General features: G+C 39.9%; 1 protein-coding gene across 1 annotated transcript in view; it reads right to left on the bottom strand.

Moving 5' to 3' along the window:
* ITGBL1 (integrin subunit beta like 1) overlaps positions 1 to 19,334 on the bottom strand; it is a 257,791-nt gene that overhangs the window by 19,523 nt on the left and 218,934 nt on the right. Inside the window, exons 8-9 of the mRNA XM_075199951.1 lie at positions 14,240 to 14,356; positions 5,627 to 5,773 (exon numbers count right to left, since the gene is read on the bottom strand). Of these exons, the coding sequence (XP_075056052.1) occupies positions 5,627 to 5,773; positions 14,240 to 14,356 (264 nt within the window). The remainder of the gene's footprint in view (positions 1 to 5,626; positions 5,774 to 14,239; positions 14,357 to 19,334) is intronic.

Raw genomic sequence — 19,334 nt, forward strand, 5'->3', positions numbered from 1 at the left:
CCCCAACCTCCTCCATACAGGATATTCATAACACAGTAGTAAATATTACTAGGAAAAAGAAGATTAAGAAGTGCAATAAAGGTTGGAACAAATACATTCTCAAGCTCCTCATATCTTGAATATGAGAATATATATATGTCTTTCTTTATGCCTGATTGGGAAGGATTTTGCTTGTTTTTTGGCAAAATAAAAATACCATAGATGTGATTGCTTATAAAATTATTAACAGGTTTGAGTTATTCCACGGCACAGTAAAAACAGGTGGCAGAAAACTTGGCAGGGTAAATAAAATGAAGCATCAGAAGGGTCAAGAAGACATATTGTAGGTAGCAAAATATAGCTATCATATATTTATCATAAAGCACCGATGCCACAATATGGCAGAGCCGTAACGAGGCCGGTGCGGGCGGTGCCGCCGCCCCGGGCGCAATCCCTAGGGGGCGCAGTGGCCACCCGCACCGACTTCTGTGTGAGGAGTGAAAAGAAAAAAAAAAAATTAAACAGACCTCAGATTCAGACTGCCGGCCGCCCGGCGCATCCAAGATGGCGGCCGGCACCCGGCTCCACCCCCTTCTAAACTCTGCCCTCTGCCTCAGCGTCTGATGTCATGACGTTGCTAGGCAGCAGAGGAGCAGAGAAGCAGAGAGGAGCCAGGCAGCGACGGCTGGACAGGAGGTAAGTTTCAAAGCAGGGGAAGGGGGATGTAAGCTGCAATTATGGAGGGGATGTAAGCTGCAATTATGGAGGAGATGTAAGCTGCAATTATGGAGGGGAGGGGGGGATGTAAGCTGCAATTATGGATGGAGGCAAGGGGAGGGGGGAATGTAAGCTGCCATTATGGATGGAGGCAAGGGGGGGGGGATGTAAGCTGCAATTATGGATGGAGGCAAGAGGGGGGGAATGTAAGCTGCAATTATGGATGGTGGCAAGGGGAGGGGGGAATGTAAGCTGCAATTATGGATGGAGGCAAGGGGGGGGATGTAAGCTGCAATTATGGATGGAGGCAAGAAGGGGGGAATGTAAGCTGTAATTATGGATGGTGGCAAGGGGAGGGGGGAATGTAAGCTGCAATTATGGATGGAGGCAAGGGGGGGGGGAATGTAAGCTGCAATTATGGATGGAGGCAAGAGGGGGGGAATGTAAGCTGCAATTATGGATGGTGGCAAGGAGAGGGGGGAATGTAAGCTGCAATTATGGATGGAGGCAAGGGGGGGGGAATGTAAGCTGAAATTATGGAGGGAGGCAGGGGGGGAATGTAAGCTGCAATTATGGAGGGGGGGAGGGGATGTATGCTGCTATTAGGGAGGGGGGAATGTGTGCTGCTATTAGGGAGGGGGGGAATGTGTGCTGCTATTAGGGAGGGGAGGAATGTGTGCTGCATCTTGCTATTATGGAGGGGGGGGGATGCTGCTATGCTTTATGAGGGATGGGGGGGTATGCTGCCCTAATGTGTGAGGGAAGGGGGGTATGTATTAATATAATGTGTGATATGAGGGTAGGGAGGTTGGGTGTCTTAGTACATGGGTGGGAGGTAGGCTATTAATTTAATGGTGACGTTTAGGCGGGGCTAATTATTTAATGGGTACTAGTTTATTTGTGGGGTGCTGGTGGGTCAATTTAATTTATTGATGGGGCTTTTTAATTTAATGGTGGGGTCTATTAATTTCAGGTGAGGTATTTATCTGTATTGCAGTCACAAGAATGCTCTCTGTATAGTATGGTGGTCACAGGAATGCTCTCTGTATAGTATGGTGATCATAGGAATCCTCTCTGTATAGTATGGTGGTCACAGGAATGCTCTCTGTATAGTATGGTGGTCACAGGAATGCTCTCTGTATAGTATGGTGGTCACAGAAATGCTCTCTGTATTGTATGGCGATCATAGGAATCCTCTCTGTATAGTATGGCGGTCACAGGAATGCTCTCTGTATAGTATGGTGGTCATAGGAATGCTCTCTGTATAGTATGGTGATCATAGGAATCCTCTCTGTATAGTATGGCGGTCACAGGAATGCTCTCTGTATAGTATGGCGGTCACAGGAATGCTCTCTGTATAGTATGGCGGTCACAGGAATGCTCTCTGTAAGGTACACTAGGAGGCTCTTTATATTGTATGTGTGTGTGTACATGTGTGTGTATATATATATATATATATATTTTTTATGTAAGTGCACATCCACATTATTTATGTAATAAATGTATTGCTATACAGCATTATACTATGTGAGTTTCTTCCTCTCCATTATCCTGAATACTACTGAGTATATATGAAGTGCCAGTTCTGGAACCTTTCAACATTGTATGAAGCATCTGCTATTCCCATGGGGTAATAAGGCTCAACTTGATTGGTGAAGATACCGGTTATACCTACAGATAAGCTTTAAAGATCTTTTATCTGGTACGCATATTATATTGGCACGGCGCTGGTGTTCTAGAGTGGTTCCTCATTTCCTTCTTCCTGTTGATCCACTATTATTACCTGAGTGTCTATACCCATTTAGTGGTTAAGATTCTGACTTTTGGTACACCTTTCTGTATTTTTATATACAGTATTATACTATTTGGCGCCCCCTCCCATTTGTTTTGTGTTATAATATATATATATATATATATATATATATTATATTTAGTGTGATGGTGACAAGGGGGCACAATGATAGAGATGGCTCCATGGCACGGTGTAATAAAGGAGAAACTGTGATGGAGAGCACAGTGGGATGAAGGGACGTGTGATACAGATGGTACCATTACATTTATGTTTTAATTTGTTTCAGTGAGTTTTATTTCAATAACCAATTAATTTTTTTATACAGCTAGCATGTGATAGCTGCATTTAAAGTACTTTGATTCTATGGAGGCTTAAAACATAAAGATCCTTACAAAGCCAGACCAAGAATAATGGAGAGGGAGGTGGTTTCAGTGCGGTCTAGAACTTGTAAAGTGCTAGCCACGCCCCCACAGTAGGTTGACCACACCCACCCGACAATTGACACTCCCACTTAGATGGGGGGCGCCGGTTCCCTGTCTCGCCCAGGGCACTAAAATGGCTAGTTACGGCACTGCAATATGGGCATCAAGGAATCAAAATCATCAGGCATAACGAAATAGAGTATAAATAAGTAAGACCTAATCAAGGTAGGGTTCCTTTGGCAAGCAGATTTTATGTTGCATACTAAACATTCATGTCTGTTTTTTGACCACTGGAGATTATTTACTAACAGAATAAAAGTACAAATGTGCAGCAATCAATACAGTAAAAACCAGTAATTTTATTTATTTCAACAGATTGCACTAAATCAAATCAAAGGCACTAAATCAAATCAAAGCTAATTGCTGATTGGATGCTATTTGTTTTTGCAGTTGTTAGTAAGTATTCCCCCTATATATATGAACTAGGGCTTAAGGAATACAAGACAAGAAGTGTCGTCTCACATGGAAAGTTTGCATGAAATGAGCATCAGGTGTTTGAAGTGAAGTTCACAACCACAGGGAACAGACATATCAATGTCATTAGAACACAAATCCTCACAAACAAAGCCAGACACCTGAAAGATTTGCCTAACGGAAGTATTAACTATTAAATCAATCATCTTCGTTCTGTACCACCAGTCTAAGACTGTGTACAAATGGCATTCCAACATCCATGGTACAAAAGTCTATGGTGCAGCCAAATAACACTAATTGCCCTGTGAAAAATGCAAAAAATAAAAAGGAAGAAGGATTTTCTTGTGCGGTTCCAGTATTCTGTGCATACTTCTTTGTAGAGAGCAATTCATACTATTTGACTAAAAAATCCTAGTTGTGTCCACCAAACAGCTAAACACAGCTAAAAGTCGGCATACCCCGGGCATTGGGATACACTATGTGCACGCAGTTTAACAATGGATATATCTGGAAGCATTTTTTGTGCCAATTAGGGTAAAGCTGGAAAATTAAAATCATATTGGCAAGTTTGTCTCAATAAAGATCAAGGTAAACTAGAAAACTGTTTCCATATTATCAATGTAATGATGCATGTTGACCAATATGTAGTAGATTTAATTTATAATTGAATCACTTCCTAACCAATTCCCTGACTTCTCTAATCATCTGTCTGTGCTGATGATACCTTATCTGGAAGCTTTTGCTCTGGACTAATTACTGCGTCATTAGCTAATGAGTGATGCTGTGTGCAAGCACCTATCAAAACAGAAAATGTTACCATCTTGGCATTTGATTTTAATGTTGTGGTCTACTTAAAATGAAATGCCCTTTGAACATTTTGATGAAAACTCCCATTTTCATTATAGCTACTTAAACCCACAAACCTTTTAATTAACATGGAGCTATTTAACAAACAATGACATCATGGACAGGCTAAATATGTTGTATTTATATTAATTACATTATTCTGAGTATTAATAGACAATTGTTCTTGTTAAAAGCTGTCCCGTGGTACAGATCTCCGTTCCCCCACGTTTATCTATACCACAGAGACATTTTGTAATTAATATAAGGATTATAAAAATTATTACACCGGAGGATGAAAAATATAAATAAAATATTTGTACAGCCCTTGGGGAGATCTGAATTTATATATGTTTTTTTGTTTTTTTTTATTTGTTCACTTGATATACGGTAGGTACATTCTGGGCAAGAAGTTCAGGTGAGTTGTCACAATAAATGCTGGGGGGGGGGGGGTCAGCTGATGCTGCTTAGGATAGGATTAGGGAATTAACTTTTTTATATCCTATATATTACCATATATGTGTAGGTATATATTTGTTCTCTTTTGAAACTTTATGTCTATAGGAAGGAAATGGCTTTGTGGTGTTTTAGAAACTTGTTCATTAAAAACTCAATTGACAAACAAAGCATAAATATAATTCCGTGTGAGAAAATAGTCCAGATTATTACACTAGTTTGCTAGCTATTATTTCATCCAATTAGCTGTATATATAAATATGAACAATCATTATTTTTATTTTAAAAGTAACCAGCCTTTTGCCTGAAAATACAGTAGTCGTATAATATTATACCATATGTAGATATAAGCGCTTGAGTCAACATTACAACTGCATTTTGTATGTTTCTCTAGATTGTACACTGGTGGAAGAAGTCAAGTGGAAATGCATATTCTATAACATAGTAAGTATGATGCATTGAAGAATATTGTGATGTTTCTAGAGCATAGGATATATGGTCTGAATCAAATATAGTGCAAACCTAGTGTGCCAGCGCATGGCTTTCTGTACATACAAAGGCTAAAGGACATTATTTGTACACTGGAGAGACACAAAGTAGAAAAGATTGCAACTCAAGTTATCAGTACATTGTCTATCATCATCTCAGCTGCATTGTGCCCTATTGTCACTGTTTATAAAGAACGCTTTGTCCAAATGATAACATCTAAATTAAATATATATTATTAAAACCTTTTGTCACTTTGTACGATTTATGAATCAGAACAAGCTGTCATTGTGTAGACTCTGTGTTCCTTGCATTTACCATTGCCAAGAGGAACAAAATGCATTTTTACAGAACAAACGTTCAGAAATAAAAGTGCTCATTCAGATTATGTTTTGCGAAGAACATTTGATTGACAGCACAATTATTGATGGATTTGTGCTACAATGTAACCACTTACCTTTCCCAGAGCACAGTATGCCATCAGATGAATCGCACTGGCTCCTGCTCTCTTCTTCTGTCATATTACATTTTCGTGCATGTTGGCACAGTTTCCCAAACCAGCCAGCCTCACAAATACATCGACCGCAGGAACAGGTGCCATGCTCTGGGAAAACATTAATGACACACTTAGCAACTGGAGTTTATCATTCGCTTATTCATTGTCTACTTGTAAACATTGTATAGACATACACACCCACACACACAAACACACTATATAACATTCTAAAATAATAAGGGGATATAACAAAACAAACAGATTGAGAACATTTTTATTTACTGAAATAGCAATATTGAAACAAAAAAGTTATTAAGCAGTCTCATGCATTTGATTGAATAAACTTGAGTGCTACACTTTTGGTCACTTTATTATGAACAGTTTTCCAGTGGCAACAGGCTGCCAAGCAGTGTAGATTATTTATTGCAGTAATTGGGATCAATGAGGACTATGGCCACCAGCACTTTTTTTTTTTTTAAACGGTTTAGTGAAAGCATTGCAGACGGAACACTATGATAATACAGTAAAATAAATAGTGCCTTCATAGACTAAATCATTTATTAAGAGTGGTCAAGGAAAAAGGAATATAGACAGAAACCAGGGGGAGTACACTAGAGCATAAGGGGACGATGATGATTTTGGTTTTGTTAGGGAAAGTGTGTTGGGAGGAGGGGATGTGATGCGATGAGGTTGGGTGTCACATGCCGGACCTGCAAGCGGGTACCGGCGAACTTACCTGCTCCATGCAGGCAGTTTTCCGGTGGTAGATACTGCTTCCGGGTCTGCACATGTGTAGACCTGTTCTCCTATTTGTAACCTCCCAAACCCCTTTCCATTGGTTCTTCTTAATTTTCTTTGCATTTAAGGCAAATGACATGGCAGTCAGGTGCCTGTACTTTATGCTCACACCACTGTACCGTTTGGACGTGGCTCCTGTGCTCCCTAGCACCATCTCTGCATTATACTATTGCTATCTGGCTCAATCTGCTGTTTCAGTGACTCATTGCTGTGCTGTTCAGTATACAATATGTGCTTAGGGTCATAGAATCTGTAAGCTGATGCTATTAGAGGTTAACTAAATTACTTCCTTCCAGTGCTGTTGGATTTTGGGACAACTCTACCAGGTATGCAGGAAGAAATTCAGGTGGCTGCAGTTTCTTCAGGAGGTGTCTGAGGCATCTGTGAAGATACCACAGAGTCTAGTTGGATCATAGTACCAACAATAGTTATTTATAAGCATCTTTCTTAATGTAGACATTACCTATGATGAAGAAGGACATTGTAAAAGTGCTGCTATAAAGCCTCTGGAAGAATGGCCATGGAGGTATTGATTCTCCACAGTGCATAGGAGTCTACAGGAGAGACTGGCTTTAACTGAGACCACCAGAATTTTCAAGCACGCTTCATTTAGTCACCAGTAGGAATAAACTTAGGGCCTCATTTAGAGGTGAACCAGAGTCCAACTAATGTACATAACAATGTGCTTTGCCTTAGTGTGCATGCGCAAAAACTGCAGCCACATTTTGAGTAGAATGTAACATGCTCTTATGGCGACTTACACCTGGAGAGGGAGACCAGTTACAAGTTAAGTGCAATAGGGGTGTACACACATAAGTGTAGTATGCCCCCTGTAGATGCAGCCTAGTTAAACTTGGCCACAGCTCCAGATACTTCTCTAAAGAGGCATTTCTATTGAACATCCTCTACAAGGTGTTTGTCAGGATCTGCCTTCACCTTTTCTGCAGCATTGCATCTGCATGCTGCTTTGTATTGACAGCTTCTGCCTCTGGGACTATATTGAAATTGTTAAATTGAATGTATTATCCAGCAGTACCTCTTATCCACCATAGGAGTTAACCTGTTGCTCTAATTAATCATCTGCATCTGATAGCTTCGTATTTATATCTGCCTCTCCCAGCTACCTGTGCTTGTCATTGTTGTTATGTTGCTGTTCCTTAATGTTATGTTGCTGTTCCTTAATGTTATGTTGCTATTCCTCAATGTTATGTTGCTGTTCCTCAATGTTATGTTGCTGTTCCTTAATGTTATGTTGCTGTTCCTTAATGTTGTGCTCTCATGCTGCTTCTGTTCTCTGGGACTTCTACATGCTGCTGCTGATATCTCTGATCTCGGATTTCTCTCCACTCATTCATTCCACCTGCATCAGCTGTATGACTTATTGCTACCAGTTTTCAGCTTTGCTCAGAAATCCTTGTTCAGTATCTGCAATACTTGGTTCGTACCATTTCCTGTATTCTCTGGTTTATACCTGTTCGATAAACATCTTATATTTTCATCATATTCCATGCTCCATAGCTGTGATGTCCAGTTTTCTGCATTGAAGTGTGAGGGTGTTTGATGCATTGATATGTGCTGATGATGATGACAGCATCAATACCTATATTTAATGGCTAAACAAAGGAATTAAATAAATATCCAGCACCATGGCTACAAGTGAGAAGTCCTCTGCAATAGCCTCTCTTCAGTCACCGTCAGTAAAGAGAAGGAGGAGGGCAAGGCAGATTTATGCGTCTCTGCTAGGAGCAAGTGGCGTATGCCTTATATGGTTTTTATTTTATTTTCCTTTGGATGTTTCAGGAAGAAGATTCACTCTTTCCCTACAGTGTCTTTGTCTTTTATTCTATTAGATACTATTTTGGAACTACATGTTCCATCTGTCCTTGCTGCAGGGCATGTTGGTGCTTATAGTTCCACAAGCTCCAACATGCACTGGCAGCAGCTGGCAGGCAACCGCATGCTGGCACTTGTAATTCCACAAGAGCTAGCATGCCCAGCAGTCATTGGCTGCCAGGGCTTGCGCTGATTTCTAGGTCCACAATAGTGTTTGTTCTATTTTTAGCTACTACTCTGACACAGACCTTACCACGGATTCCATGAAGAACCCCAGTGCCACTAAGCATGGGGGGCACATGAGATTTATGTGGGCGCGAATCCTCATAAATCTCCATGCTCAACTGGCTGGGGCTGGTTACTGCCCTGCATGGTGACGACTGGTACTGGTTACTGCTTTTGCAGACTGACTGTCACACTGCTTTGGTGGTAAATAGCCCAGCCTTTAGTACTGGTTATTAATTTGGGGAGGGGGCACATCAGTTATTTTAAAATTTATTAAATTCTTTCTTCTTTTTTTTTTTTATGAGTAAAAAGGTACTTGTTGATGCTGGCATCATCCTCATTAGCCCATATCTTTACACCAGCCCATCAAGGACCTGTATATGATACACTGCCTAAGACACATATGTAGAGATGTAGCCAAGACTAACTTGGCATGCTGTTTTTATTTATTTATATGTTTTGTTTTTTTTAAGAACAGTAAAAATATGGCAGTCATTATCACCAAGTTGATGAGGATAACTGATTTATCCCCACTCTTTCCACATCTATACCCCAGAGCGTACCTTTGTTGAGATTGCATTTACATGCTGTATTTTAGTTTGTATGCATCTTAAGATATTTGCAACTCAAAACGCACACATAAAGTTGCAATTTTGCACCCGTAAATGTACGCTTACATTTAGGCCACATTTTTGCGGCCATCTGTAAATTAAGTCTGGAGTTCAAACAAGCCTTGCATCATAGGTCGGTTTCTCTTCAACATAGATTTTGTAAATCAGCAGTAGACAAGTGACCTAGATTCCTTGTATGGTCATTAGGAAGGTCACCTGCAATTCATTTTTCCTTTTACTTCCTTATTTGGGCATTGTACTGCTGGATATAGCATGGATGCACGGAAATGTTTTCTAATGAAGGTTACTTCATAAGACTACATTGATTCCATGATGTAAAAAAATAAAATGTAAAAATGTAAAAAGTAACGTTAACTGAATACTTTATAGTCAAATAGCTTGCGTGTGATAACCCTTTTTCTGCTAAGGGTCTGCTGATTTTCATGCACCAATAAAGTATGTATTATAGACTCCAACATTCATTGCAACCCACCAAAACACAGCTTTTCTGAAACATCCTGTACAATTTAAAACTAGCATCCATGATTTTGTTTGTCACACTATACTTCTGCAAATATTGGTCATAATACATTTTTGATATAAATTGCACAACAAACATTATTTGCACCTACATATTTCATTAAACACAATGTAATACATAAAATGCTACTAAATATAAATATTTTAAGTCTGTAGAGTTTAAATACCACTTATGTCTAAAATACATGCGTGCACAGAACAACTAAAATCACAAGGGTGCAAAATCATTACTATGTGAATTACTAAACCATAATCCCGTCCTGTGCTATTATCACACAATTAGGGTTTCCCTACAATTATACTCCTAGATTTATTCTGTGACTTCTTACATTGATAGGGATGCTGAAAATTTAAACTTTATTAACAGGTATTTTTATATTTTGTTTATTTGTCTGATTCATAGGAGACACATTTTTAACTCATCATATACATTTTAATCACTATGACAAAGAACAGGACCTGCTTCCCATGTGATTGTAATTCAGCTATTAGAGCGCAACAATGCTTTTTGATGTGCCTATGGAGTTATAAAATAACCAGAAGGTCATCCTTCCACTACCAGATTCTGGTACATACCACACTTATGTATTCACTGACCCAAACCAGAAGCATATCTCCCAACTGTCCCTATTTTGGCAGGATGTCCCGATTCACAGCCCACAAAGGGGTGGGCGGGGTTTATTTTGTCCTGCTTCGGTATTCTGAATGTTGGGAGCTATGCAGAATGATTAGATGACCAGACGGTCTTTCACCCCTCAACGGTAATGGAAACTGCTCTATGAGTGATCAGTTGCCCACAATTAATAGCTGTAAATATGGTGTAAATCTTACATTCATCATGGTTACCTGGGAGTGTTAGTGCGCAGAGGTAAGAGTTATGTCTGTGGCAGCGAGAATACTAAAATGATTTTTAATTTATCTTTGCAATATAAATTTAGCAATTTAATCACACATTTTAAAGAAGAGCACATGTAAAATAATAGTGCCTTGCATATGTATTTTCTTAAAGTGGAAGTAAACCCATAAAATGAAAAAATTTCAATGCATGTAAAAAATAATAAATCAATATTTTCACATTAATAGTTCTTTAATGTTAGTTTTTGCGGACCGAGTGCTGGCATCATTTTATATCTTTTGTTAAATGAATAAATAAAATGTATAACTGATGGACTATTTTCCCCAAAAGCTTGATTTAAAAAAAAATAATTTTTTTTTGTGACTGTCTTCTTACAGGCAAATTTACTAATTTTAGGTGAGGCTTATTCAGAAATATAGCAGCACACAATGGGAAACTTTGGAATTATTTTCTTAATGCATAGATATGTACTAAAATTGAAACAAAAATTATAATGGTAAATACAATTCATCCTCCTGAACAACAACCAGGGCATAGTTCACTAACAAATGCAAAACGAACATAATGTGTGTTTTTACGGACGTCTGAATTAAGAAGCAGATCTTCCAATACGTCTGTTGATGATTACGGGTCTAGGTCTGCTCTGCTCTAACAGACCATACACTGCAGGATACGTCCAATACATATGTGGAATATAAAGTCACAAAAAAACACACAGAAACAAATAATTCAAAGAATGTCGCCTGTTAATATTCTAGTCATGAATGATAAAACATTGAAAAACATAAAATACATGAGAATGTTCTTAATGTCTACTGTACATAACATTTTTACAGTTGTCCCTAATTGCAAACACATGTTCTTGCTTGCATACGCAACCGTCTTCACTAGTAATCGGCACTTACACCAGACCTGTAGCCGGTGCAAGTGATCGGATAGAAACAGGGCCGGATTTACCGCTAGGCAACCTAGGCACCTGCCTAGGGCCTAGCGGCTCTCGGGGGGCACAGGAGTGGGGGGGGGGTGCCGCGAGTCGGGGGAGGGGGGGTCGGGTGCCGCGAATCGGGTCCCGGCAGCCTCTTCTCCTCTCAGTGTCTCAGTTATAGAGAGAGAGGAGGAGAGGCTGCCGGGACCCGACGAGCGATCACGTGACTCTTTTTTTTTTTTTAAATCTGTTTGGACTGACCGAGGAGCAGCAGCGTGCCGGAGAAGAAAGACAATAGAAAGGTAAGTAAAACAACGGAGGGACAGAGGTGGTGATGGTGAAGGGGCACAGAAGTGGTGATGGTGAAGGGCACAGAGGTGGTGATGGTGAAGGGACACAGAGGTGGTGATGGGCACTGAGGTGGTGATGGTGATTGGCACAGAAGTGGTGATGGGCACTGAGGTGGTGATGGTGAAGGGGCACAGAATTGGTGATAGTGATTGGCACAGAGGTGGTGATGGTGAAGGGCACAGAGGTGGTGATGATGAAGGGCACAGAGGTGGTGATGGTGATTGGCACAGAGGTGGTGATGGTGAAGGGCACAGAGGTGGTGATGGTGAAGAGGCACAGAGGTGGTGATGGGCACAGAGGTGGTGATGGTGATGGGCACAGAGATGGTGATAGGCACAGAGGTGGTGATGGTGAAGGGCACAGAGGTGGTGATGGTGATTGGCACAGAGGTGGTGATGGTGAAGGGCACAGAGGTGGTGATGGTGAAGAGGCACAGAGGTGGTGATGGTGAAGGGCACAGAGGTGGTGATGATGAAGGGCACAGAGGTGGTGATGGTGAAGGGGCACAGAATTGGTGATGGTGATTGGCACAGAAGTGGTGATGGTGATTGGCACAGAGGTGGTGATGGTGAAGGCCACAGAGGTGGTGATGGTGAAGAGGCACAGAGGTGGTGATGGGCACAGAGGTGGTGATGGTGATGGGCACAGAGGTGGTGATGGTGAAGAGGCACAGAGGTGGTGATGGTGATTGGCACAGAGGTGGTGATGGTGAAGGGCACAGAGGTGATGGTGAAAGGGCACATGTGATATTGTGAAGTGGCAAAAGTGACAATGAAGGGGCACAGTGTGATGATAGAGGGAAAAAAGTGACAAGAGCACATACTTGGATTTATGCGTATTATTTTGGCAAACCACTTAAGTAAGTATTTCTGCCCTGACTTCAATATTTATTAAGTTGTTTTGACCCAACTACTTAAAAAAACGGGACTGCTTGGTAATTATTTAGGGGTGCCTTTTTCTGCAGCAGGGTGGCCTTGCTCTTTTCACATGTTAGGTACGCCCCCAAAGATACAAGCCACGCCCTCACCTCCTTTGGCGACGTGCCGCCGCTGAGTGGCGGCACATGCTTTCATATCTACTTAACTATAGGGGTATATGGTAGGCATGCGGCGGCACATGCTTTCACTTCTACGTAACTATAGGGGTATATGGTAGGCTGCAAAAATATAGTGCTATGGATTGTTTCAGGGAGGGGGCCCAAAAACAGTATCCTGCCTAGGGCCCTATGAGGTCTAAATCCGGCTCTGGATAGAAACTCATGTACCTTAGAGATGCCAAAAGCTTGAATTGGACTCTGCTGCTTGCGCTCTAGCTTGGCGCCTTCTTACTGTACATTGTCTACATGTATACGTCCAATTCCCTCCCCATTCTGCCCATGAAATCATAAGCTGTCTTAAGTGTCTTTTGAATTGAAAGCTGCTGCATTCTGTGGTATATGGTCCAGTTCTGGGTAGGCACAGAGTAATTGTATGCTATATACGCAAAGTATCAATATTTATGCTCTTTAATGAATCAGGTCCACAGTAATTATTTTAGGAGTTCTGTTCCATTTTAATGATGATTTAACTTAATTTGTTTTTTATTTTTAATTTATAAGAAAAAAAATTGCATTTTTTTTTTCCTGTTTAGTAAGTATCCTGCTACTCGGGGAGCTTTCAGTTACTGACTAAACATTTTCATGAATATCTACAAATATCATGAACCCTGAACTGCAAAATAACCCAATAAAAAGAGAAGATGTTTATGGCAAACTATTAAAGTCTACCTCCCATTAACAAGAGAGGAGGTAGCAAAATGAGTCTATATTTGTCAGAATACAGATATCACTTTTCTGGCAACCAGTGACATCTTAGACCAGATAATGGCACTAGTTCATAGAAGAACATTGATTATGTTATTTGAAATATAATATCTTGTGTCAAACAAGACACATAGGGGCATATTCAATTAGCTTTTTGATTCGCGGTAACGCGCGTTGCCGCGAAAAGTGCGCGTTCTTGCGGGTATTACGGTACCGCATTAACGCGGATTTTCGTTCGCAACCCTATGGGCTGCGAACGAAAATCCACGTTATTGCAGTACCGTGTATTACGTTTTGCGGCTGTTCCGGCGCGTTACCGCAAAACCAAAAGCTAATTGAATATGCCCCATAATGTCTTCATCTTTTTTTGTCCATTTACACCAGATTAAAGTGATGATTTTTGACCATTTTGCTTATAGTTTTCTGTCAGGATTATTAACTACAAAAGTGCAAATACAAAATCATAAAGTAACCAATAGGGCAGCAGCTCTCTAACTTGCACTATATCCATGAATGCCAAGATCCCATTGGTTGGGTTACTACACATTTGCATGTTGTTAGTACTGTAAATACCCCTATTTACATGTAAATGAACATAAAGGAAATGCGTATCTTACAGGCAGAGAACGCTTACCTCCACAAATCTTGCCTTCTAGATCTTCACACTGCCGATCATCACACTCACAGTGTCTTCCATACACTCTGTTATCTCCAGGCGGGAAACAGGTACAGTGGCCACATTCACATTTCCCTGAAATAGGACACACACACACATTACTATAAGATCATTTACTGCCACACAAGAGAAAATACATTTATTCTTTGAAAAATAAAATGACACATTATTTGACTTTACACCATTATATTATGGAAACTATAGAAGTCTATGACTGTAGCATGCCATTTTTTATTTTATGACATCCTCTCTCCTATACATTTCTGTGCATAATAAGTCTATACTCTTTTATTATGTTGTTATTCATCATGTTAACTCCTTCCCTACATATCGTATATAACACACCTGTATAAGTGCCGAGGCGGTGAAATGATTTATTTTATTTTACGATTGTTGCTGTTCTATTCAGGTTTCTATCGCAGTCTTCTATTTTTTCTTTGTCCTTCACTACATAGCTGATGAGACTTATCAGTTGTACATTCTGTCAAATTGTACTCATTTGGAGAATTAAATACAGATATATAGGAAACTCTACAAAGAACAAAACATCAACTTCAAAACAGACATATCCTTCCTTACTCCTCATCTCTCCACATTGCACTAGGTCCTAAACCAACAACCTCTATCACAACATAACAACGTACAATTACAAACATCTTTTCCAACACCAGACCTGCCAACATTACTTTTGTCACAGTGAGCTCCTATTTAATCAGTATGACACTTCAAGCAATTTGTAGCTGAAGGTGTAAATTAGCAAAGACATTACAGCAACAAATATGCTTAGAGCATCATGTATAGCAAAAAGTATACACAGCATATATCTAACATGGTATGGTGTAGGGTACACCTATTCTAGCATAAAAGTCAATAAACTTAGCAAGTGTGCTGAAGGCTATGAGGTACAGTAAATCGCGGGTCATTGTACTCACATAAGGTAATATATTGAAATGCTACTGGGTGGAGAAGGCAAGTTCACAGGAGTGTTCCCTAATTAATAGATGACCACAGAGTACTTTCCTCCCAGCAAGAGTTCTTTTTACACGTTCAATGAGTTGGTGGAGATCTGACCTTGGCACATGGAATAGAGGCAGTGCCAATGTTCTCTCACTCTCATGATTAATGAAGCTTGAACAAGCAGTATTTAAGGAGGAAGAAAGGAAAGCTGGCACTCCTAAAGCAGTAGTATGCTGGACATTGAAGTACTGCTTGAACTCTTTCGGCAATGGTAATTTCAAGCTCCACCTGTAACCTTGCAAAGGGCCTTGTAGGCACCAAGAACCGGAATGTCGGCATGCACCTATGTACGCTCTTTGCCAGATATAAAAATGTGCTGCAGACATGCATTTTTCTCTGTCCATGGTTCTTGCCATGCACATCCAAATGTCAAAGGAACAATTTGTGTACAACCAGACTAGCCATAACTGAAGGACATCACATATTCGCATAATGTTGTGCTTGCAAGAGAATAAAAAAAGGTAATGTCAGGCAAATAGTCAATACCAAATATTCTGAAACACAATTTGCTTATTTTTCCTCACTTATGTACATAAAGTTCAACTGCAATGACATATATCCAGTCATTGTGGTTAAATAAAACAAAATCTGGGACCCGGTGATTTTTTTTGGCACACTGGCCTTTAAAATATACATGATAATTAGTCGTTTATAATTATATAACCAATCATATGTAAGCATGGTCAAAGCAATTTGCTTAATTATAGTTATTAATTCCATCTCAGCCAACACCAAGTGCTCTGCTCTGTTCCAATGCCCCTGCACTGTGCGGACACTTCTGGTATAAAGCAAGGTTATGTCCTTGACACATTGGGAGAGCAGAATGTGATTGTGCTTTGAAACTGTACCAGAGGGATCCTTGTAGCGCCCCTGGCATTGGAACTGAGAGGAAGGTCTGACGTCACTTGGGGACAATAGGGAGGGTTTTATCTCGCTGTGATAATAAGCGTGGACTTTTTTGTTACTGAATAAGATCATTTATTTCCTAATGTGAAATATTACATTGAACAGAACTAAGTAAGTACAATACTATTAAAAACAAGAAATTACTCTAAATTTTTTTTCTTCCTGGCAAAACATTTTATAAATACATTTTATAAATAAATAAATTAAAATTATGAACAATGGGTAATATGTGTTCTATAAAACAATATTTAGCTCTGTGAGAAATACATCACACCCTGGTGTTTTGTACATTTACTAAATTTAATACAGAACAAATAAAAATAAATAGATTCACATGTTGAACATCTGTATGTTTTAAGATTAAAACAAATCATTTGCCAGTTTACATGTTGTATTATTGGTAACGTGCTGATAATTGCAAGTTGTAGGAGGGTATGTTTAAGCCATAAAATGTAAGTCATCGGTCAGTGGAAACTTGTGTGGAGTAATACACACAAAAGGCAAGAAATGTATGTGCCATCCACTTTACTGGTTTAGTTGTGACACATACCACAGTTTGACTTGTCACCAACCCTAGAGCGTCAGATGGTGATTGGTCTTGAAGAAAATCATAAATTAAAGAGACGGCTAATAAAAATAGTCTATGAATTTCTGAGCAAATTGGCTTGTGGCGTTACTTCACAGAACCCCGGCAGCAGTGTCTGTTATCCTGAGATCATAAGATGGAGAAAAAGAGTGTGAGATCTGATCTCACTCTTCCCAGAATGCTTAAACCAAAACCATAAAAGACCCAGTGATGCTGCTATTTCTACAATTGAGTTTTACTGTCTGGGCAGCACATGGGTAAGCCTGTATTTCAGGTAATGTAAATACTTTACAGTGTCATACTATAGGCAGGGCGGGTGCTAGGGTCAACGGCGCCCTAGGCATTTTTAAAAAAGCGGCGGGGAGGAGACGGAGCAGAGAGGCGGCGGTGGTGACAAAATAGCCTCTTCCCCCCTCCCCGTGCATCTGAATGCTGTGCGGCGGCCGTGACAGGTATGGTCAGCGGTCGCCGCACAGTTTTAAAGTAATTTAGTATTCTGTGGCGCCCTCCAGAGCCCGGCGCCCTAGGCAAGTGCCTAACCTTGCCTAATGGGAGTGCCGGGCCTGACTATAGGTTGGCATCATCTTATTCTGCCAACACATTTAGACTACCAAAAATGTTGGTGCACCTACCTGGTAATGTGTGCCCACAACATCTAAAGACATTCCTCTTTAAGAGGGCTTCACACATACATGAAATATATACAGTGTATCATCTGTATAATAAGAGTAGTGGGAATCTTTTCTCTTAAGTATGCAGTAAGATAAAGTAATATCTTAAAAGAACCTTGTATTGATAAACTGACTTTCAATGTAATATTATACAATGACGGAACACTACTAAGGACCAAAGAAATGTCCTTGTTCTGTCCCTTCCAGACACTGTACCTCTGCTGGTCATGGAGGTTTCCTCGCTACAACAGCTATAACAAATGGGCTGTCACATTGTCCCTCCAGAGCATCAACACAATTGGTAACTATTTTACATTTTTTTGCATTTTTCCAGGTCATTGTATTGTGTCAATTAGACCTTAATAAATTACCAAAATAACAGATTCTTCAACGCTGATTTAAATAACTGTATATTTTTTATTATTTTGCTTCCATGCTCTTCGTAGGAATGTGACCTTCAAATGACCAATGTATGCACCCAGGAGGAAAGTGTAACACTGAATTTACTTATAGTGTATGATCATATAGTGTAAGAGCATGTGAGAGATGCTTCTACAACATAAAGAGTGCCTAGGTGTGCAGAGAGGTGTGGAAATCTGGAGAGACACACTGTGCAGAAGTGGAACTATCACATAAGTCCACCCTACTACCACTTTAGTGCCACCATTTCACCAAAATGAGCTTTCTGTTGTTCACCATTACCCCTAACACTGATCATGAGAGTGAGGAGACATCAGTGGGCCTTTATTATATGCTGCAAGTGTGTAAGAAATATTTTATTAAAGACTGAGACATGAAAACCACCAGCTATGAGCTAAACTAGTCTATACTCTCTGGGCTCATTATTTATTTTAGCTAATACACTTATTGCTTCTGTTTTGGATAGTTGGTGCTCCAACCGTACTTACAGATATGAATTCTGTGACTGTCACATATAGCTGTTAAATTAAAACATGTAAGTTGTGAAAATGTTATGTCATACAGAGTTGGGAAGTGATAGTTTTACCTTTACAAGGCATGCAATAAGGTGAATTTTCTAGATTACTGTGTTGAAAAAAAGCTGGATTTAGAGCTTAGAAGGGGTAGTAATTAACACAAATAAGTGCTACTGAGAAAAATAAAATTAAAACACTGGTGATGAGTGTACAGCTGTTTGTGGATAGCTTGGTCCTTTTGATATAAAGTGTCCACTCTCATATAAGATAGAAAACTAGCAAAAGCACCTAATTGCATCTGTTTTATAGGTAAAACTATCTTTCCCTTCTTACCCTGTTATGATTCTACATCACATTTTCCCTCATTACATGCTCTAATGTAACACTTTTATGTGCTTAAGTTTATGTCTGAAGTACCAACAGTGGTGCACCCCTTGATATGGCAAGGAACACTCCCAAAATATGCCCTCACTTCCCCTTACCTCATTACAATAATAGGGCTCTGCAAATGGAAATTGAACCACTGTACTGCTCCCCAAATAGGTACATGGGTATGCCTACTCTGTACTATACTAATAACACCATGACTTCACCCTAATTCCTCCACTCTGGTTGCACAATTATGTTTCTAACACTTGTGTTAAGCAGAACCTTACATTACACAATTTAGATGTTAGCAAATTCAATAAAACAATGCTGCATTTGTGGTGTATCACATACTAGTCCAATACAAACTATGAATAGCAGAATAAATAAAGAGTTTATTTGTCAAGACCTGACAATATGGAATATTTCCTATCACTGCTTATTGCTACAATAGAAAATCTTCTTTCAAAGGCCCCCGAGTCACCTGTGCGATGCTCAGCTCCCCAGCGATTATGACCGACAGCGGTAAGAGTACACTTACCACTCCACAAATCAGTACAGAGTGCTTTTGT

This window comes from Mixophyes fleayi, chromosome 2 (genome assembly GCF_038048845.1).
Source record: "Mixophyes fleayi isolate aMixFle1 chromosome 2, aMixFle1.hap1, whole genome shotgun sequence".
Lineage (NCBI taxonomy): Eukaryota > Metazoa > Chordata > Amphibia > Anura > Limnodynastidae > Mixophyes > Mixophyes fleayi.